Genomic DNA, 24,242 nt, shown 5'->3' with positions numbered 1-24,242 from the left:
CGCTGGTCCATTTCTGAGTACAAATTACTCTCGCCTTTAAAGGAAATGTTACTGTAATGAACCGCTCCAATGTTAATAACATAATGCCCCAGTTCGCAAAATGGCGAAAGAGATAAGTTAGGAAAATATGTATCGGGCAGGATGCTGCTGTGATTGTCCGCAGATTAATGTTGAAAATGTAGGCAAAAACTGTATTAATGCGCGTCAGTAGCATAGCAGTGTCTGCCAACGCAAGCGATATCAGTAGTAATCTTGTTGATACCTTCCCAAATTTTCGTCGAAGAAGCACTGCTATTGTTAACAAATTCAAGAAGGTTCCAAGTAAAATGATAACCGGTGGGAGATACTTCGATAATACATTATGTATACGCCATTCCAAAAAATCGTTTACATCGATGCCGGCGGCAGCTGCTGTGCTTTGCAAGCCGACAGTCATGGCAGTAGCGCTATGCCATTCAAAGCTTCTTCCATCCATATCGTGATGTTACTTTTTCAAACCTCTTCCATTATACATGTAATTACCTTCTTGAAATAGGACACTACACCATACTGGCGTTCCGGAGGCCGAATTGAAAATCCTGATAAGATTCCGATACAATCTTTTGGTAGGATCTATGATGCATGTGCATGTACATGTACATGTACATACTTTTTGTAACAAGTCTCCTGTTTACCCCCGCATGAAATCGTGTAAAGCTTGTATCATGTACCTGCACGGAATTTCCGACCTCGATATGACCAGACTATGAGGTATTCCTGTTTTTGTCAGAGGAAACTCTCTTAACGTTGAACTCTGTATGCTTGTAACAGACACAGGCAAAAGTGTCCATGCATGGCTCATTGATGGGCCTATGGATAGATCTACGATGACAAACCACGTTTTACAACAGGATCCCATTATATATTCTATGATGGCCCATGGTAGATCCACTGATGGCCCATGGACGTTCCTTGGATGGGAGTTCCATCATAGGCCCACTGCCGTTGGGCCACATACGAATGGACTGATGCAGTAAAGTACAAGCCCACCTGAGTAACAGTCTACAGAATTCCGGGAAATAAGTATAGTATAATTTTTTGATTGCCCATCGAAAAAAAATGGATTCCATCCATGGATCAATGATATGCCCTTGGTAGATACGACCATGGGTTCCATCCTCGGATCTATAATCGGGATTCTCCATCAACTATCCATGGGTCGGCCCATGGACGGAGCGCTGATGATTATTCGCCGTCATAGATCCATGCATGGACGCTTTTGCCTGTGGAACAGAGACAGATAACGATCGTTTCCAGTAGTTGGGTTTCGCATACTCAGATCGAGCTTCATTCAATATGAAGGACAGAAATGATGGTCATCTTGAGTATACGTTCACGAATATATAGATATGTCGCTCCTTAGCACTGTTTTGGACGGTAAGACAGGTGCGCCGATAGAGCTTGCCTTTGATGTCATAGAAAGTATGAATTGTTGGTCAATCGAAAAGTAGCCCTACCCAGCCCTTAACGCTAGGTAGCTCTATCTAGCCTACAGGACAGGAACAAGCCCTTTGACAAGACAATCATTCCGAAATGATTGTAGGAAATTATATCATGAAAAACTGTAGCATTCCTCTCAACACATTTTTTTTGTGTCTATTCCTGCGATCCCTAGTTCGCACCTCCCGATGTTGCCTTGATCGGCCCTACACCCACATTAACTAGCACAGTCTGACCTACCTGCATGATAGTCTCCTTTCAAACCCATCTTGATGAAACACAAATTGGTCCGATGCAGTTGGCAGTTGGTCACTCATTAAGATAAGATTATAATCGGTTTGTGACTTATAAAATCGGAGTTCATTTCGGAAGGAATCAGATTTAGGAATCGATATGGCTATATTGTATGTGTGCATTTGGCTATAATATGTTCAGTCGTGGAAAGCGACAACTTCTATCAGATGTTGATCTCATGCTCTTCAGAGAACTCAAATAATCTATATTCTGCAAAAACGTACATGATTGTCAGTTGAGTAGTTCACGATATAAATTAGGCTCTTCTGCGCAATCAAAAAAACCCTGATCGTGTTGATTGCCGAATCGCTGAATTGCTAGTATGTTATTTGCTATGGATTGCCCGGGGCGCTGCTTATTGATCGAAATGCGCTGAAAAAAAACTTCAAATTTGAAAGATAAAGAGTGTTGGACATTACACGGTCTCGATCAAAAATCGACATTATAATTGATGTACTTGACAACTCGTAACCTAACGAAAATTTCACTGTGCGTTATGCAATCTGTGAATATCTAAAACTAATTTAATCCGAATTTCGTCATGGAGTGTACGTGTACATGTACAAACAGGAACACAAATGTTTAGATTTTATTCATTAATGTTCGTTTTCATTTAATATGACTGCAACTGATGTTTCATATGGATTAGAGCGTCACACTCAAACCCATTCAATTACGCATTTCAAACAAACCATAGTGGTAATGAAGGCATACAGATTGAAAAACAGTGACCAAATGTATCAAATGATACTTCGGTGACGGGGTGAATCTGCCAAGTATGATTATATGAACTCGAACGACGTGGTAAAGGAAATGACCACGGTGGACAATCACATACATGTCCCAGAACCGAACAGACATAGCATGAGTCATTTATCATTTGGTAAAAGGTGACATCGGCAATAAAAAAGGCTATAATCTATGTAATTTCAAAAACTCATTGCTTCCTTGAATGGATTTCGTTCAGCTGAAACGGGCCATAAGATATGCACTAATTAACTTGTACATCAGTTGCTGTCTGGAATCTCTGTCATCCTCACATGAAGTACAGACAACCTACGGCTTTTTGAAGACGGACACTGAACAAACGCTTGCCTTCTTTCTGCAGTAGTAATAAAGTCCAAGGAACATCATCTAGAAAGAAGGAGGAAATAAGCTGCAATACATTACTGTACTGCAATCAAATAACGGATATTAATTACAGGAATCTACTATAAAAAGTGGGCCAATTTGAACTCAAAGTGGTGTCTAATGAGGTGAATTAGTAAACATGTTTAGATTGAGAAAACACAACCCATATCCGTCACTGAAAATTTGAAAATAAAATGCGCTGGTGGGCCATAGACGAAGTTGGATTCTACCATGTTGTCAACATTTACAGCTTGGAACACGTCTTCTCAATTTCCAGCCATTGAAATATGCATTACTGAATGTTTAAGAACCAATTTACAATTGCATTGGAGTTCTCAATATGGCGGTACTCGTCAACGATCCCTAAAGAAATAGTCTCATTCGACCACTCTTAACCATCTGCATGATGTTCAAGTCGTTTTCGTTCTTTAAAACGCCCTTTATTATTTACTACACCAGCCATGTTTATATCTTATATCCAGTGGGTTAGCATGTAAACAATGATCACGATCGAAAATTGCCCTCAGATACTCACCTTTCGAGTTACGAGGGAATGAGGGCTCCGCATCCCGATCTGGACTTGAGCTGCACCCCTCAAGTAAGAGGCCAGTCGCGTTGGTGAACCAAACTTTCGCAACTTATTCAGAGGAACGTAGAAGACCTGAACACTGAATTTCATAAAAAACGAGAGTAAAGCTTTTTCGGACACATGAAGGCTGAAGGCATGATACTATCGTACTTCCAATTGCAATTGGTTTATTGGTTTGTTGGTTTATCGGTTTATCATTGGTTTATCGTAATCATTCAAATATATGGCTTCTAAGCATGCAATTCACAATAACCTGCTGTGGCGCGGTTCGGTAGGACTTCTTCTCTAAAGCGACTAACTTTACTTTGCTTTTCTCCAAGGGATTCACATCGCTAAGTCTTCATTGTTAATGCAAATCGCCAACTGTATGCCAAATACAAATCAGCGCGTCGAATGAATTGCCGGCATATTTTCGCCCGTAAAAAATGAAATAAACGCAAAATATACCTTTATACCCAGGGAACATTTATATTTTTATATTTTTGAGTACCAATGATGTCTTAACTGAATAGGTGCTGCTGCATTCATAACCTACCCAAGACCGCCGATCATTTTCTTATAAAACTCTGCAGATGGCACTATGGGGATTTTCTTCTTTTTGATACTCTTCGTTCTGCGTCTGGCGAGGTAACTTTTTCTGACACTCACAGTCAAGTCGATTAAACCCTTGCCGGTCACCCTACGACTATTGTGTCTGCTCATATAGTTAACAAGCGGGGTTTGCGGTCCGGCTTTTAATGAAAAGAACATACGCACACGTGAAAACCAGGTATGTCAACATAACATGTGACAGAGAGTCCTCTATGCCTTGAATATGTGAAGATTGACTACGATTGTGTTAATTGTGTTAATAGACAGACAAATTATCGCCCACACCCAAGACAAATACTGGTACATGTACTTACCCAGTGGTATCACAGTAACCATGCTCCTTTTCTCCAGTACGCATGGAATTGAAGCAGTACCACAATAAAAGTCGTATACCTTTTTCCTTGTACCAAGGCGCAGAGTCAGCCTGATACGGTGAAATGTCCACATGTCTGTCTTTTTCGGGGTGCCCGCGTTTGAGAGGCTGATAGACTTGATGTCCTTCACATTACACAAAACCGTCGTCTCTCCGATAAGATTTCTAAAAATGTCATACAAAAGGATACATTTTTTTATAAGTATAAGGTACAGGAAATTTGCTAATTTCATGATATTCATCTACGGCTACTTAAAGTGCAGTTTCCGCGTTTTCGGTTGACGATCAAACCCAAAGTAATTTAGAAGAATGTTTGGCGCATTTAGCAACCGGGCAAACTTCACTATCCACCACCTATATCATGCGCTGTGAGACATGCCAGGGTTGCAGTTTTATCTGCTGGCCTAAGCGGAGCAGGGTAAGCATTCACTGTTCCAGTGATGACTTGAGGCCGTCCGAAAGGTTGTGATTAGCCCGTGGATTAAAATTTTATGACAATTGTCTCATGCCGGGCGATTTCTCTGGCCGATGTAAACTGACTGCCATGTCAGATGCAACCAGAACGAAAGTCCTTGTTATGCCACAACTGTCATTTCAGATCGGTATGGTTTGTTCGGCGAGTCCTACGTATTTGAAATTTGAAATTTGAAATTTGAAATTTAAGGCGACTCCTACGTTCATGTATAAATGATTTCAAGCGTCCCATCGTTATCATCACACCGTTTTACGGTAAACTGCTTGCGACGCGTTTTGACCGGACAACGCATGTTCATGGTCAGGTCGTTGCACGTGTTGCAGGCATGGCAGGTGCTCCCATGGTCTGATTTGTTTATTCGTTTTTATAAGCAGCTTTCTTTTTCAGGGGTCCAGTATATTGGCCTGCATCTTGGACACCTGGCGCTCTCTTTTGAGCACCAGGTTTTTAAATGATTTGCTCTGTTTATCGCTTTATTCTAACTATTGTCCAATGTATTTCGTATGTTGTTTGCCGCCTAAAACAGCTTTGGCACTGACACCGACAGAAGAATCTTTTTTATAAACGCAATGCCTGTCCTAAGAACCCAATTTATTCTCCATTTGTACATGTATGATATATTGTTCTTCATTTGATCAATAAACTGACAAAGACAAACTAAGTTTGACAATAAAGCAATTTACTTGTTCGTATTTGGATATCTTCCAGGCGCCCAAGTAAATTTGCATCCCCCATGGGCGTCCTTGATGGAGACTTTTAGATGGTTCTTGCCTTTCATTTTCTTGTTAGCAGTTCCGAAAAGAACACGAACCGTTACTTCGCTCGCTGAAATAATTCAAGAGTAGTTTTATTAAATACGGGAGACAAAAAAAACTCTCAATAACAAGAGGCCCAAGGGCCTGGCGCTCAGCTGGATGACCTAATAACATAGGACTGAGGGTATAAAGTAGTAAATATCGGCTTTATACTACTGTTTGAAGGTCAAGAGAACACGTTATACCACTAAAATTTCCAATGCAGAGCTGCCAGGTGGATGAAATATGATTGAACTAATCAGCCATGGTATGTAAATATTACAGGAGGCAACGGAAGATATCCCTAGTTCAGTATGTTGTATCAGTAGCTTTACAGAAAAAAAGTGTCAGAGAGGATGAGACTTCTCCATGGACAACTGTGGTATGTTCAGGCTGGGTTGTACAGCACAAGGATACAAAATGCTGTCTGTAATTGAGAGGTATCATGATTTAACAGAGGTCAGAATAAATAGAAATTACCAGTTTGGGACTAGCACCACTTTCTTTTTTTTTAATAAGGTAGAGATTACAGGAGTCAACAAAATTAATTTTATTGAGAGAAATTGACCTGTCCTGCAGGTGATTGGAATTTACAATACAAAGGGTCGTTTTTCATGACATTGTGCTCTACTGCGTATTCCTAGTCATAGTGAGTCGATCTGGAACCAATCTATCCTTGGCGCAGACAGGTTCAAATTGGCTATATCTTGAATAGATCGAATTGCGATTAAAATCTAATGCAATAAAGGAGCAATATCGAAGAGACATATTAATCAAACCAATTGTCCACAGACTCGGACCCTGAAATGGCACGATGTATGCGTGCATATAAAAGTATATCAATTGGTCCCATAGAGATGATGAGGCAATGTCAATATGCCTTGTTCCTTAGTCAGCAATATGCCCCTTTTTATACGGAGAAGAAGGAGAACCCAGATAGGCCTTCACATGTCGGCTTCCAAATGGCTCGAACCAACTGTACTATCACTACTATAACTTTAAAATGCGTGCTCCTCCTAGTCCTACATGAAGCAATGTCTCAGCCAAAAAGGCAAAGTTAGCAGCTCCTTGGTAAGGCCATGTCAGGTTCCGCGCGCCTCTTCAGATACATCAAGTATTGAAAGCTGTAGTGAGCTGAGCACATAAAAGACTATGGTCACCTTAATTTGAAAATACCTTCATAATCAAGGGCTACCTCTGACTAAAACAGCACAATAGACCACCAATTTGATCCAGCTCCTAAGTGCGGGAAAACCCAAGTCCAGCAACCAAAAGTACCAAAAATACATTTTTGTTTACATTTGAACTGCACACATGCGTTTGTTTACAATTTCATTTCCCGCGAAATCTCGAAAATCAGGTGACCTGCAATCGTGGATTGAAAATAACATTAACCTCGGTTCAGCAGGTCAGCAGGTATACCGGCTGTTCCAATCATCCCCCTACAGCCAGCCGTTCAAAAGGTAATGTTATTCACCCCACATGGAGTGCAAGTAATTGATTAAGCCCCTGCATAACTTAACAGCAATGGCTTGGCTTCTGTGAGTGGTAAGGAGAATTGACAGTTTTTTTATGGGAGTAACATTGTTGTGTTGCTTAAAACGTCTACTTTTTACTCATGTAAGAATCGTAGTACTAATAATAACTTCAACTTATTTTCCAGTCATGATAACACAACACGCATCTTCATGATCATGATCTTTCTCAAACTAACTGAATGACCTAATCGCCTTGGACGCACATTCTAAAATACCTTGGTACCGTAAAGTCAACTTTTAAATGGAAAATGCATAAGCCTCGTTCTGAGAGTGGAGTGTTTTGGACACGCAACCAAGATGCTCTACCAAAGTTCCCTCGGGTTGCACTAAAATGTGGAACCATGCACACAGCTCACTTCAGAAGTTTGAGGCTCTCAAAACACTGCTTCAAACACAAATCAGCCAAGGAAGCATCAACCACCCTAAGTTTTTTAATGAGCACTACACATATTTGCTGAGAAAAACGCTCCAAATAGCCCATTTGCGCGGATTTTAGCGTCACTTGAGCGAGCCGATCCGGACTTCCTATACGGGCTGCCGTAACATAATGTAAACAACGGCGCTACCGGCGCTCCGGGCAGGCGATGGATGGAATTTGCCAAATTCGCACATATTCAAGTTATTTCGTGGCCTATCTTTTTAAGTTTGAGGTATTTTAGAATAGAAATTGAACCCTCGGCTTCGGACCTTGGTTGAGTTACCAAGACACTCTCGGGTGGAGCTAAAATTTCGTCCAAACCCTCGCCTGTCGGCTCGGGTTTGGACTGTATTTTAGCTCCACCCTCGAGTGTCTTGGTAACTCAACCAAGGTCCTCCGCCTCGGGTTCAATTCCTTAAACCTAACCACATATCAATCCGCCCCGACGATCGACACATCCATTCGATTCGATAACCCTCGATAAAGTTTGATAAATAAACTAGAACTGAGATTTCACAGGAGCACCTGTGAATTCATGACTCCAGGGTTGTTTTGAGGGCGATATTGTAAGAGTTGGTCTTGAGTATGGGGACGTGAAGGTCCGTGTGAGGCACCTGGGGAGAGAAGACTAGTTGAACGATGTGATCATGGAGGTATAAATAATTATTTATACCTCCATGATGGGATCTGACACGGACACTACTATTGATCTCATTATATGAATACCATTTAATTACAAAAAAAGTGAAAACAGATCATATCATATTCCTTGGCATAAATTAAAATAGGAGTGCGGGAACAAGGTTTTTTAGCAGGAGGAAAGCGAGAACATTTTGCGCCGTCGTATTCCGATTTGGCTGGTTAGTGGTGAAATCTGCTTTTAATTTTGCAAATTAACATATTCGTTTTCTAGTTCTAACGTCGTCTGTAAAGATGCTTTCCCAATGCTTGACTGGTCGGCAAGAGATATTGCCAGGAAAACGTGACGTCATTTTGGCCATTCTTCTTACCGCAGGCCCTCTCTCTCCGTGAAAGTTCCTGACATGGTGTGAAGTGGGAGGGCGCACAATGGGAACCACACTGCCGCGATGTTAATAGTTTCTATTTATAGAATTCAGCGGCAGAGATTTTAGGCACGGAAAAAGTGGATTAACTCGGCTAATCTCAATGGATTTTACCCTGGAATGTTTTCAAGGCGAGAGAAACATCTGATTTAAGTACTGCGCTTATTAGATTTCATGTTCAGGCCGAAGATTGGCCTAAAACGTGGACGAAAAGAGTGCATTATCGAGTGTTGGAGAGGTCACGTGATTGGACGAGAAACCTGAACAAAGTTTTCGTGCTTTTAGCTGTCAACATCAATGGCTATAATATACTCCTGCAGAATAGTAGAACTAATAGAACTAATTTCCGAAGTTTCCAATAGTTTGAACACAAATCAGAACATCACCCATCAGCTGGACTCAGATCTGCATAAATTACGATAAATAATGAGGTCGTCGCTTCAATTTCGCAAAGAAAGTTGACTCCATTCGAAGGTTGTTTTGACCAAATTCTGTTGAACTCATCGTTATGAGGGCATTTGAACACATTCTCGTTGATCTTTTCTATAAACGTGTCAAGTTTCGTACCAAAATACGTTTCCGTAAAGGCTTAAAAAAGAAAATTCGTCACTTACAAATCATCGCTCCGGTAGAAATAAAAATGTCACCGCCATTTTCTTGACGATAGTACTCCAGGTAACCTCGGCGGGAAATTTAAAGCGGGGTCATCCGGGGTCAAACAACAGTTTTGCTCACTACCGCCAACTGGTGATATTAATCGACACTAATCTATTTTATATCAAAACTTCTGTATCATGAAGACCTTTTCAACTTTATTTCAAGCTTTTATCTGCTTGAATAGAGCGTCAAAAAATTGTTTTTTCATTTACGCATTTTGCCCCCTGGGGAGCTGAATTTGAGTCGAATCGCCCAAATTTTTTTCCGTAAGCAACATTTTCTGCGGTGTTTATAAGCAAGACTAGATTTGAAGTGCCTCGGTTGTATGATTACAAAATGCCCAACTTTGTCTACAGATGGCATGATGGAAGGATGGCAGGATGGGTGGAAGGACGGACACCAATCGAATAGCTATTTGACTAGCTCCGCTGACTTTGTCAGCTGAGCTAAAAATGGAATGATTTAAAAGGTAACCCAGCAAATATGAAAGTTATTGATGAACTAATGCGAGTTCGAGTGTGAACTCATCATTTCAACGTGGTTGCCTACACGACGAATGTTATAAGATTTCTAGTGGGCCATGGTTAAATGACCCATGTAATGATCAAGTACTAGTCTGCCGTTGTAACAGCTATACACTCAAACATTCGTGCCTTAAAATGCGTTGATATTTGTTGAATTGAATGAAGAAATACACATGCTTTTTATCAGCAACCGTTTCGTCTGTCACCATTCTGTAACATGCTCCCAGCCGGGAATGCTCAAGGTTAACGTCCGACAGAATGCGTCGCATGGGGTTTCACTTACCAGGTTTTACAGGCTTCAGTGTGATCTTGTTTGTTCCTTTAATCATGCAAGGTGTGGTCTTGGAATGTGAATCGCAATAAAATGCCCAACTCTCCTTATTATTCCGTAGTATTACAATCTAATAAAAGCAAAGAAACAACAGATAGTGCCACTTCAGATAGTGCTGGGGTAAACTGGGTAAAGGGGGGGGGGGTCCTGTGTTCAATTGTATGTTCCCTCAAAATCCCAGCAAGTGACCTCTACGAGAGTGAAAAAAACTATAGACATCGCAGATCATGGACAGAGGGGACTAAATTCAAGACGGCTTCCAAGATGGCCGCCAAAAACATATGAATACCCATAACTCGACCCTGGATAAATAATTCTGGAGCCAGTTTAAGGGGTAAGCCTATCCAATGAAACCAATAACTGAGACAAGACCACAATTGATTTTTTAAGCCTTTTAGCAGTTAAATTGTCAATGTTTGACCGCGACGCATCAAAGAATGCGTGGTGTTGTGAATCTGAAATTTAGATTATGTTATTCCGGACAGTCGGGCAAGTAAATGGTGAAAAATAAACTGGTGATTGACCACGGAAATTTTTTGATAATCGACAAATTAGACAGACTTTGATATTTCCACTCTTTTCAGCCAACTGGCAGAAAAAACTCAAAACACGCCCCCTATTACCCAATTAGCAAAATTCGAAATTAATTTTTTCATCAAATAATTTCTTTATATCTATAGACTTGCCACAACAAATATTTTTTCAATACCTCTCCAAATATGTACTTGAGAGTTAAAAACATGCACTCGTCTAATTGATAGGCCTCGACCCTCCAACCTATGAATATTCATTAGTTGTCTTGTCTCAACTACATTGGAAATGCATGCCGGGATACTGAAATCCAACATGGCCGCCGATATGGCTACCGTAGGAAATGAATGGCCATATCTTGTCGCCCAATTATGCTATTGTGTTAACTTTGGTGTAAAAACCCTAGGTTTTAGGGGTAAATCTATCCAATGTGACCATTATATTTTCTGACGATTCATCTTAATTTTAACATATTTACATACTTACCACAGGTCTTTTCATTATTTACATGCTTCTACTCAAAATGTCAGCTTGCCTCTCACCTTAACATCAATTTCATCCAACCAATATTAGGAAACTAGAACCGATCGAATATTCGAACACAGCTAATTATCAAACATACCTTCCTAAATTTCCAATAGTCCTTCAAATTTTCCGTCGTCTTCCTATCAGCTTGAACAGTGATTTCCTTGATGCCCTTTATCTTTTTATTGGTCGTGAAGTAAAATGGTTGATAGGGGAATAGCCGCATTTTACGATTTTTTCGGCGCCTGCCTCTGCCAACTGAAGTGCAACCAACCTCGCTGTTACTGGAATAAATTTTAATTTCAAGGTTAGCGGTAGTTAATTTGTATCGAATTTCAATTGAATGATTTTATGATAGCTACAATGCTGGAGCACACACATTCGCGTCGTGTCGCCACGTCGCGTCGCCACACTTGACACATGAATGTGAACTAACATGATCATCTCTAAAAGAGGCAGCAGTAACCAAAATCCTTTAACAATGTTAGCCGCTCTCCCCATAATTGGCGTAAGGTCGTTTGCCCTGTGGTGTCCGAATGTTCTAGACCATTAATGAACCAATTACTGACCAGGAATAATGGTCTAGAACATAAATCAGCCAATCATAGTACAGAATTATGTTCTAGACCATTAATCGACCAATCGCTGAACAGAAATTATGTTCTAGAACAGAAATCGGCAATTATGTCCACTACGGCCACCATATGCGTCTGCCATGTTATAAGACCCAATAAGTGCCTTCAGCAACCATTGACAGGTCTACATGTATTGTGGTGAGACACCGTTGGAGGTCCACTAGGCTCAATGCCGTGTACCTTTGCTTCTAGCCTCAACTAAACAGCCATCAGAGTTCGATAATCAGTGAGAAAATCATGCTGTGGCTTCTAAAACCATATCACTTCTTCTTTTTGGCTACGGCCTTTGGCGTCGGAACTACAAAGTAGACTAATGATCAACAGTCAATCGGTAATGGAAACTGTGGTTCGAAAGACGATCGGGCAGAAGACGGCGTTGTAATAATGAATTAATTGAAGAACTTACAGTGCCGCCTTCTTCTTCTGTACTTGCTTGCAGTCACAGCCCCAGCCTTGAAGAACCATGCCAGGATGATTGATCCTTCTGTTGAAGACCTGACCGTCCGTGGTCCTGATTGTCATCACCATTGGGACCCTAGAGTACGACCCCTTGGATATGTCTGTTGTCACTTGGGCCGTGTAGGTGTATTTTCCTCAAAACAAAAGAGATGATTTAAAGGAATTTTATCCCGATCATGTCGTTTGATTTCACTTCGTGAGTTCAACATCGGACCATAATGCAAAAAATGATCGAACATGATTACGGAATCATTTTCTGTGCAACACCTATAATAATGATAGGTACATGTATGCGGTATCTTACGTATGTTACATGATCTTACATATCGCATCAATATTGCATTGTTGTTTTCAGACTCATAATTTTGTACATGATTTCGGTCCTTACCTTTCAAAGGCAGCATATGGATGTCTCCAATCCACTGATTAAATGCCTTGCAGTGTGCCAAGATGCAACTGTAGTGTTTGTTATCGCCACATCTGAATTCGTAGGTCTTGTTGAGGACGGTGTCCAAAACTAAAATCTGGTGTTAGACGAAACTATTATTAGATACGTCGACAATAGCATGTATTACTACGCGCGAAAGCATGCACCTTTGGAAGAGAAATTAAATGCGTACAGAGGCTGATCAACAACATGGTCTATATTTTACGTTTGACGCCGGCTGTATAAATGACGCGTGTATAGACGAAACTCTTTTCCGTGCTCAGGGACGGCTGACGTCCTATCCCGCCCACACGGTACACCAAATCTTGTATCTTACAAGATTAATTTCAATATCGTAAGATTAATTACATTAACATTACAAGAATGATGTAAAACCTGTAAATAATGCAGATAGGTGGACACGAAGCCGAATGATTATATTACCTTAACTAAGAATCTTATGTGGATAGTTGACTTAGATACTTTTCAAAATGTAATAATTGTACCTTGTAGAATCTCCACATATCTCGACCGTTTATGCTCACTTTCAACGATTTCACTTCACCAAGATGGGTCTTGCAAATGGCTTTAGGTGATCCGATCTGCGAGTTGCCAAATCTGGGTAAACAAAATAAGCTGAGTTGCCAGCCTTTTCACTTACATCCCACCAATCCAGCTTCACACCACGACACCAAGTCATTCTGCCTGTTGTTTGTAGACATCAAATTTCTTATAACTGAGAAAGCTGTAACGTATGATTCTTGTTTTTATGCAATTTAAGATTCTGGTTCAAATTTTTATTGAACTAATCTTAAAATAATCGTGCCAGTATTGTAAAAAACTGAGAGATCCTAACTGAGAATATATTGTGGTTTACGACTTGGGCAGCGCTTCATAATAAATGGAGAAAACTTAAGTCCAAAGGAAGTGTAATAATGTGTAATATTGTTTGGACACGTGAAGGGGCACCTTAACTGAAAGGTGCGCGGAAAAAAAGTAAAAATTTCAAAAATCTACAAGATGAAAAAATCCGTACCCTTTGTTTGTCAGAGTGCAATTGCCATATTTTCCCATGATAGTAAAGCTAACAGCATGGTTAGTCTTACTGCAGCGATGGGCAGCAGTGTAGAATACTACCTTGTACTGGGAGGCTGAAAAGGCATTGTCAATTTCAGAACCAAGTGATGACGAGTCAAGACAATGTAGATACTTTCGCGCTCACGTATGACTTTTCAGTACTGAATCATTACAAAAACGGCAGTCCAAAAACTGATTTATATTAAAATGACATATCAAAGGAACATTACGTCTTAGAAATGCTCTAATAATGCATCATTGCAATATAAATGCGTTTCCTTGATTTATAGTGATTACATTAGATTTGAATCGATATGAAAAACAAAAACACACAGTGATACATTGCAACTATTGCAAACGGCAAATTTAATAAAGACACGACTATGTTTTGATCATTGACGCCAAACTCTCCCAACGGCCAGCGCAGAGCAATATACGATTGCATAATGTACCTCCTACTCATTTTTAAGATTCGCTAAAACTGATGTCTACAATTAAAACGCTGCAATTTTTATTTTCGCGAAACAAAAATCCACCAAAGAAAAATCGGTATACGGTATACTGCATGTTCGACAATCGTTACTTACCTTTCATAATTCGGTTTGCTGCAACGGCAAGAGGATAAGATATAACAACAAAGTGATCCTTGTGTGATCTCATTTCTAGCATGGACGAAAGGTAATATGTCAGGATATTTAACGATATCCACTTTCATTTTGTTTTGTGGCGTCAAAATGAATTCGCTGGTTTCACTATGTCCTTCGAAGGCATAAACTTCCCTTGCGCCAGCCCTTATTGCATTATTGCAACACAGGCGATATTACAATGTAACTGTATTCAAGGTATGCTCACCCACACATTTCGTGTTGCTGTACGACCACTTTCCACCTTCACAGAACCTTGAATTGACGTCCCCCTTATTCTTGAAGCCTGGTCTACACTTGTACGTCACACGCTGTCCTTGGTTGCTCAACCTGGCAACAGCGTTTGGAACCTTGGGTGGCTTGGGACATAATCCTGAAAGGAAGAGATTTGGTCGATTCAATCCACTTACAACTGTGCAGACGTACACCATACAAATATTGCACTTGAGATTAAAAAAGACTATCGGAAAGGGGCGGACCACTCTGATTGTTCAGTCATAAGAGTTCTGGGGAAAAGACGTATTACCCTGATATGATCATGAACTTATATCTTAACAATTAGAGACGTGTAAAACGCTGTCCTTGTCGATATTGTGACTGCAGAAGCAGAGTTTCGATCCAAACTCACTTCATCGCATATACTTTATCTACCATGTAATCCTTTATCAGCGGACAATGATAAGGCCTGAAACGTACATGCTAATCATAGGCCTGATGTCTGACCTCGTGGAAGGATTTTCAAAGTATATATTCGACTCAGATTCTTTGTTTCTACTTTACTTATCGTGATGTCACCAGAGGTAATAAGCACTTCAGTTCTCAAAATTAAGGGCTAATGATACTAGATCGAAAGCTGTCCTCGAAGCTATTTCTCAAAGTAATAATGCATGTGTTATAAACCACCGCAAATGCAAGTAATAATAACGAATTAGAAGCCCTATATCACATTACCTTTGACGTAATGACCCTCCTGCTTCTGGTGACCGTGTTGATGCGCAGACCGCTTCTCCAGCTTGTGGAGGACTTGTTGACCATGATTATCACGGTATCCAAGTACCTCAACCTAGAAAGCAACATTGGAAGTTGCACTTAAAGGGAACTGGAACCGCCGAGCGATTTATTCACATTTTCGACTTTCACCGCCCGAGAAAGTCAAACTTCCAACTTCCTATTCGAGTTCAGATTTGTAGCTCCGCCCCCAGTGCCTGAGCATGAGCAGTTCAATTTCTTATTATTGAGAATCATGTGAGAATCACGTGACTCATGCGATCTTTCATTCATGAGTTTTCGTAGTAAATTCCATAGTAGTGACGTCACTCAATGATTGACAGCTAGGCGCCATGTTTCATTCATGACTCGTTCGGATCACCCGATACGCGGGAAATGAAAACGAGGTCATACAAACTGGCTTGGCGGTTTCAGTTCCCTTTAACTTCCTTCCAGTTAAACGCTGCTAAAACTTAGACCAAACGTAATTTATCCAAGGCGATCGTAGTTTGATAACACCAACCAGCAACAAGAGGCCCAAGGGCCTGGCGCTCAGCTGAGTTGTTGCTGCGTTGTTCGTATATATTACATTACTCGTCAAACTCTACTAAACTAAGGACTCAAAGCCTAAGGATAATAGCTTCTGGATGTGTAACAGTGAATTGCGGTAGACTGGCGCAATCTACTTCAAGCAAGCTCCACCCTTGCAATGTGTGCGCAAACAGATAACCTAACCTATATTGGACCATCAATTCTACACACAGCAACATGATTCATCCTCAGCTGTTACCATGATGATGATGATGATGATCCTTTTCGCAAATTGGTCGTCTTCTGTCTTTCTTCCATACTTCAGTGCCACCGGATGTAGTCTGCCCTTGTGGAGGGATCCTTTCAGCACCGGGACACAAGAATCCATGCGAATTGAATCACATGGAGAGACTAGCCCAATCACCCGCTTTTGGCTGGGTAGAAATGGGTAAATCTCGCAGATTGGACCTTAAACTCTACTGCCGACGTGTGAGGCCGGTCTGACAGATGAGTAAGTGGGGTCCACCTAATGCAGAAGGCACCAGTTTCCCTAACTAAAAGGGTAACATTATTGCCTAAAGGCCTGTGTACACTAGTAAAATATTAGCAACATTTTTTTACATTTCCAGTTGCAACAAATGTTGCAAAAATGTTGCGTAGTGTGTACAGAGCAAAACGCGTCTTACAACATGTTGTAAAATTGTTGCAAATTAAATGCAATGCAATTCTTTCTTGCATGTTGTAAAAATGTTGCAAACTCTTCAGCCAATCAGAAATAGGATTTGCGTCATGTGATCTACCGGAGTTCATGTGACTTGAACAAGAAGCAGGTATAGCAACTCTCAAGTGAGTGTCTTGCTTCGTAGGGTGATGAAACCTTTTCTAGAAGTTTTTGTATGACGGCTTGTCAGTCAGCCGCAACTCCTTTAGGCTGCGTATCCATAGGCTGTTCCGTGCCCTGCACAACATTCCCTTTTTACCGCCTGGCGCGCCACACGGACAATGAACCTTCGTTGGTGTTATTGATCGTTCCCATAGGTTATGCCGTGTCACATTGCGGGCATATATGCACTGTGGATTGGGAATATAGGCCCATATTGGGATTGAACATGTCCATTCTTTTGCGAGGGAACAACACGGAAGCAATGTCTGAGGCGAAATTAATTCAAGAGGTTCATCAACGGGAACTACTCTGGGACCCCGAAACTGATGATTATCATAACAAGCACGAACCTGTAATTTGTTGCTTAAAAGTCAGGTTTTATATACATGTACATGTCAATTTGATGTTGCAAGTGAAAATACAAGTTACTTGTATTTTCATTTTCAATATTCATAAGAAATTGTCTTCTGAAATAATGACAGCGTGCGGATAAACGCGATTGACTGCTGCGAAATGAGGACTACAAAGGCCTACATGACCAAAAAGGAATATCCAATGGAGACGCAGGGCATAAGCCGCACTTACACCACCTGAAAATGGACCACCAATCTTGGTTCGGGAACCAATGCCGCACCATCGAAAATCCACCAAGCGCTTACACCAGCGCTGCAGCTAGTTATAAAATCCGGCTACAGATGGCGCGCAAACAATAAGCAGAACGCAGAAAGCCTTGGCAGAAAGCGCCATTTTGAAAGCGCCGCCTGGAGCCGAACCATCTAACTAGCTAATTGCCGATCCATTTGCGCGTACACCACGACAAAGCCGAGCTTTTAACAAGCCGGGCGATTTGGACCATCAAGCTTGGTGGGACAAATTCGCTCGGCAATTTGTATCGGCAATGGATTGCCGAACCAATTTGTCGCGGCAATGTGGTGGTGTAAGTGCAATTGGTCCACCAATATATCGTGGTGTAAGCGCAGCTATAGTGCCAGGTCACAAGGCTGTTACGCCATAACGCCACTCTACACAAGGGCATACCCTATGGATACGCGGCCTTAACAGGCAGTGGTATGCCCCATCATCCACCCTCATTTTGATCCAGGGCCTGGTCCATATTCTCTTTGGTTATTTCGCCGCCTCTTCCGTCTCTCAACAATGACAGCTAAAATTGCTGCAGAAGCACTCAAAACACATCTTCTCTCCTTGGAATCATCCATTTTCCCTCCAAAATACCTATTTCCCTTTGTTCCCACTAAAAAGTTTGCAACAATTTACCAACATGTTGTAATGAAATGGCCAGGGCCATTGTGCTCACCTCATGTGGAGGAAAGATGGATGAAGAGCATGGTCTTGTGTCATGTAGTGTTAGGTTTGATGTAGGTCCAAGCAATTACAATTTCCCCAAAATGGCCAATTTACAGTACATTCGACCTCTGTGACCTTGAAAAGTAGGTCAAATCAAAGAAGACCCGGGTGACACATTGAATGGTTGTTAGAACTAGATGTACCTATGATATAAAATTGGTGCCAATCGGGCAAGTCATTACTAGGAATAATGGCATTTTGAAGAATTTAGGATTTGGCCCCCTCCCTGGAGGCCAAACGGCAAATCAGATCGCACCAAACTTCGGTACCTGAGATCACCTTACCAAGGGGTACATGTGTACTTAATTTGTGATCAATAGTCATTGCAGTTAAGAAACGTGCCATAGTTACGGCCCGACGGCGAATTTACGCCATTTGACCTCTGTGACCTTGACAAGAAGGTCAAATTAAAAACCTGTGTGACATATACTGTATGGTGGTTAGATGTACCCATGATATCAAATTGGTGGCAATCGGGCAAGAAGTTAAGGAATAATCACATTTTTAAGGTTTTTGGATTTTGCCCCCTGGTGGTCAAGTGGTGAATCATATTGGACCAAACTTCGGTCCCTGAGATCACCTGACTAAGGGGTAAATGTGTACCAAATTTGGTATCAATAGTCATTGCAGTTTAGAAACGTGCCATCGTTACATCCTAACGGCCAATTTACACCATTTGACCTCTGTGACCTTGAAAAGGAGGTCAAATCAAAAACCCGGAGGATATATGATGCACCTTTGCTAGAAGTACCTACCATATTTTTTTCAAAATTTCCCGACTACTATTAAGGGAGATATTGCATATTTTCACTTTTAACGTTTGGCCCCCTGGTGGCCAAACCATGAAACGAATTGGACCGAAACTTGGTCTCCCAGGTGTCATTACATAAGGGTACATGTGTACCAAGTTTCAACTCAATAGCTCTAACAGTTACGAAACGTGCCCTGCTAACGGACGACGGACGACGACGGACAACGACGACGACGACGACGACGACGACGGACGACGGACGCCACGGTATGGGATAAGCTCACCTCTGCTAAGAGGTGAGCTAAAAATGTTGCTAATTTGTTGCTAGTGAATACAGGGCCTTGAAGGGCTTGTTGCAAAATTGTTGTAAAAATGTTGGTAAAATGTTGGTAAAATGTTGGTAAAATGTTGGTAAAATGTTGGTAAAATGTTGCTAATATTTTACTAGTGTACACCCTGCTTAAGTCAAGTGAAACTCTTAACAAACCTTAGCAGAATGCCACCATTGAAATGTTGATAATAATGATAGCAAGTAAAAACTTTAAACAGATAGACTTGATTTTTTTAACCAACTGCCACATGTGGTTTTCTTTATTTAGTAAATTTTGAGGTAAGTATTACAGAATGAAATACTTGAATACTAGAATTGCCTGGCTCTTCTGATGATTGCACTGGTGAACACCGAACTCGATGGGATGTGCAAAGTCATAGCTCGATCCTCTCTCTTGGTCATCTTTGAGATGTGGTCACCAAATATGTTCAAATGCAGCTGCAGATCATTCCTGTCCTGCAAAACATGATGAGGAGATAACATTTTAATTTTGATAGAATAGGTAAGCTAGCCAAGTTTTATAGGGAGCTCTTAAGCGAGCTTTATGGTTAAGGGTCGAATGTGTGTGTGTATACCGTCAACGAAAAAAACTTGACCCGGTTAACCGGAACCAGAAAACCTCTGCACCCAGGTGACATTTTTGCACGCGAATCGTATACGCTAATGCACAGCAATTTACCTGGGGAGAGATTTTCTTTTTCCAAACAATTCAGCGGGACGCTATGATGTTTACGCAGAGAAGCCGCCGTTCGGTTGAAGATTTCGTCAAAACAGGGCCGAATCAAAGTGTGACGATACCCTGGGGCGAATCGAAATGCATTAAACAACAATCTGCATCGATGCCAGAGATTATTTTTCTCTTTCCGCGAAGAAATCGTGCTTTGAACTGGCAAAATTCCGCAAAAGATTTTCCGTCTGCTAACTTTTCCGTAGTTTCAAGCGCACCAACATGATCGGTCCGGGGCTGCCCGTTTCGACGACGATTTCGTCAATATCATGGGGTGTGACAATATGTCGACGGTCTGGTTCCATTAATAATGCAATAATCTTGAAAGTACATTGGTCTCAATGTCTATTTCCCCGTTTCCATGTCAAAATCCTACCGTGAAACCTGAAACCACTCGTCCACAACACTGGCCATTTCAACCGTAGAAAGCGCATGCGCACATACTCAAACGCACGCGCTACCCTCAGGTCTCACAAGCCGGTGCGGAGGCCAGGCCTACCTGCCTCCAAAAATGACGCGACGTCATTTCATGCATACCCCTGTTCCAGCGGCTGTAGACTTGGCAGTACCTTACTCTCACACAAACCTATACATTTCTGAATAGCTTGTCTCTTGTAGAATACATCTGATCAAGTTTCAACGTCGTCTAGACATACAGTCATGCATAGACTGATGTAGCACAATGCATGAGACACCCTGTATAACGCAAATTTGAAAAATTTCACCTCTATGCCTTATAACTTAACTTCAAGATTAACACCTGATCACCACTGGCTAGTGAGACCTCAAACTATTCAGGACAGGGGGTCGGCTAATGTCTTTTTGAATTCAAATCCTACACTTGGGTCTTGGGATCATTATGCTTATCTCCGGGAAAAAATATCTACCTTCTCCTGTTGTGTTTAGTTTCCCACATTCTCCCCACCTATTTTCTATACTGCGACAGCGTCTATTGGGTCAACTGCCATGATGGCATCATCCTAACTATATCCCCCCCCCTCTCCCAACCACCAACTACTCGCCATCATTGACATTGACGTGCTAGCCAACTGCTTCTTCGGTCAACTGCCATGATGGCATCATCCTAACTATATCCCCCCCTCTCCCAACCACCAACTACTCGCCATCATTGACATTGACGTGCTAGCCAACTGCTTCTTCGGTCAACTGCCATGATGGCATCATCCTAACTATATAACCCCCCCCCCCCCCCCACCGAGTCTTCTCGCTCACCAGCCCTATTAAAGAAGAGCTCCCTATCAAGGCCTGAGCCTTCCTCATATTATCAAAATACAAGGCCAACAACAACTGATAAGGCGCTAGGGCCGAATGATCAAGGAAGTTCATTGATATGATTGGGAATACATTGTGATAAGAGTGATGAATCGGCCCCGTTTGAAGCATTGTGCTATGTACAGTGTGCAAGTGTCAGTGTGTATCAGCTATCGCATTTATTGTTGACATTTCAAATCGCTGGAGTCGATCCTCAATTACACTGTTTATGTACATTGGCAACCTTACCCGATGATATCAGAACGATGTTTATTATTGTCTTGTTTATTCACATTAGTTCTGCTATGTGACAAGAGTTATTTGTTGAGAAATCCATGATTTAAAGCCGGACTTTGACATCGTTTCTCAGACCAACGAAGCTGCATTTCGCAGATCGTTTTTCAACGATCGTCGACGAACTATTTCAAATTAATCACATCCAATTAAACAATCCAAGCCTTCCCTAATGTCATCAACATGCAATAACACAAGCAGCCAAATATTATCGCCTATGGAATTGTGAATTTAATGAGAACTTACCTCTGAATTGACAGAACGCGATCTATTCCATAGCATGGTCTCCTTACGTCTGAACTGCGCAGACTCGAGACGTGACGTTCGCTGCACGTGTGATTGGACGTGGGATAACTCGCGCGAAATTTAAAATGCTCTTCTTGGAGGGTGCTCACTAAATTGCGCCAGTAACACCACCTGGTGAGAAATTCATGAACTACGCCTATTGATAATGAAAGAGAAAGCTTTGCTCTATAAAATTAGATTTGATTCATGATCCCCAACTGAGAAATCAGCTGCTGGAAAAGTTTTTGGAAAATTTCGCTCGGTGCCACCTAGTGGCCAAACCGCTCATCCTGCCGGACCCACATTTGGTCTATTCAGGAGTCCTGAAGGGTCTCAACGCCTCAGAGGGAAAATCTATCGCCTATCCGCCATAGTTTTGAAACGTGCCTGTTTAACGGACAGACAGACAGACAGACAGACAGACAGACAGACAGACAGACAGACAGACAGACAGACAGACAGACAGACAGACAGACGGACACTCATTCTACCATTTACTCATATGAATAGCTCAGCTTTTCAGCTGAGCTAAAAAATGACATCAATCGACAGTGCTTCTTGGTATAAACTTGACGTACATGCAGATAGGTTACTAGTACTTCAGTGCATTGTGTAATGTACGAAGGAGCGAATCCGTCTTTAGTAAGTCACCCCACCCACCGTTACATTGTAAGGTGTATAACTATAAAATGCTAACTATCGCTATCAGTTCTGCCTGGAACATGGTATCAGGTTTCCTGGAGCAGTGAGTGAACAAGCACAATCTGTAAAGGATTCCTTACTGAGAATCGCATCATGATTTTTTACCTTGTCGGGAGATACAGTAACCGTTGCAACTTTAATAAAGTAAACTCACTAATCTCCGACAACATCTCAAATGGGAACATGATACCACAAACTGTTGAATGAACACAGACCGGTCCCAAAGGAACGTATGGTTTCAACGCCCAAGCAACCACCTGTTTCGAAAGACGAGCGTTGGGACAATGGCTAATATTTATAAAGACCAGCAAATGCTTTTATTTCAGTTTTCTACAGAGATGGCTAGTGTAAATGTACATCCAGTTTAAAGTAAAAGCATTTACTAATTATTCGATATCAGCTGAACATACTAAAGTATAGTCATCACTAATGCTATGTTCTGAACTATTTAGATATAGATGTAAAAACGACATCGTCATGAAATGCGTGACATTACTGGATTGATTGACTAATTGATGATAACGTGAATTCTTTGTTTTGGAAACTCACCCCGAAGTAACATATGAAAAGGACGCATAAAAGCGAAGCGTGTATTCCACAACTAGACATGCTGTGCTTTGCTGATAAAACAAAAAGGCCTGGCCACCTATGGCCACTTCTGACCATTTTCAAGGGCATTCGTAGATAATGCAATATTTGCCAAAAAGCTAACCATTTGCAGGTTGAATTATTCTGCTTCATACCAATTTAGGGCCATTATAAATATTTGCCTTTAGCGGTGAATTTATTTGCTTTACATCAGCTCGCAGGACGATTCCAATCAAGAAGAGTCTCATATATCCCTCAAAACCCCTTTTTGAGATCAGAGTTTTTTTGATAAGACAGGTACAGAAATTACAATTTCCTTAAACCTTGGCCAAATGATACTACTGTCATGTTTATTTTAAACATGTTGTCCTGGTATAAACGTTCATCACTTAATAACGCAGAATATCACTCTCAACCCGCTTTCACTTCGACAAACTAAGTATACCCCCCCCCCCCCTCCCTATACAGGCACGTCCGAGGAATAGAATATACTTTTAACAGGACACATACAATAGTGAAGACAGGCCCCCAACCCTAATCCCTGCCAGGGATCCATGCTCACCATCGAGAAAGATGCATAAGTAGGTACTTGTTCATGTATTACGTATAAGAGTCGCAGGTCTACAGTCATTATGTCAAAAGACCTTAACAGTACTCTTTACCCATCAACCCGCATTGTCTGTTTGAAGAGAACAAATAACTATGACGCAGTTTGCAAAAAAAATACCAATTCCCTTCTTTAACTACAAATTTGCATCGTTTGAAAAGTGCCATTTCTTATCTACAAGTAACAACTAGGACAATGATGATAATAGATGATATTTGCAATATATTCATACGTGTCCTAATGTCCAAAGGCAAGGTTGAAATCCTCTTAGATAAAGGACGTCACATCATTAGATTTAGACCCATTTCTATTCAGTAGAAGTGGAACTGCGTCAATACACTTCCTTCCCCAAGGCATTTAACA

At 41.3% G+C, this 24,242-nt stretch overlaps 1 protein-coding gene across 1 annotated transcript; it reads right to left on the bottom strand.

Annotated features, from left to right (window-relative positions):
- Positions 1-2,354: 2,354 nt before the first annotated feature.
- LOC135502379 (uncharacterized) lies at positions 2,355-23,341 on the bottom strand. Its single transcript, XM_064795168.1, has 15 exons — positions 23,234-23,341; positions 15,508-15,619; positions 14,765-14,929; positions 14,500-14,517; positions 13,872-13,986; positions 13,342-13,453; positions 12,797-12,932; positions 12,356-12,542; positions 11,412-11,598; positions 10,211-10,328; positions 5,616-5,757; positions 4,399-4,622; positions 4,029-4,224; positions 3,440-3,572; positions 2,355-2,907 (listed from the first exon to the last, which is right to left on the bottom strand). Exons 1-15 carry the CDS (start codon positions 23,291-23,293, stop codon positions 2,830-2,832), a joined length of 1,983 nt encoding a protein of 660 aa, XP_064651238.1. The 5' UTR covers positions 23,294-23,341; the 3' UTR covers positions 2,355-2,829.
- Between the last annotated feature and the right edge of the window lie 901 nt (positions 23,342-24,242).

This window comes from Lineus longissimus, chromosome 18 (genome assembly GCF_910592395.1).
Source record: "Lineus longissimus chromosome 18, tnLinLong1.2, whole genome shotgun sequence".
NCBI lineage: Eukaryota > Metazoa > Nemertea > Pilidiophora > Heteronemertea > Lineidae > Lineus > Lineus longissimus.
The sequence above is the reverse complement of the archived record's forward strand: the minus strand, read 5'-3'. Positions and strand labels throughout refer to the sequence as shown.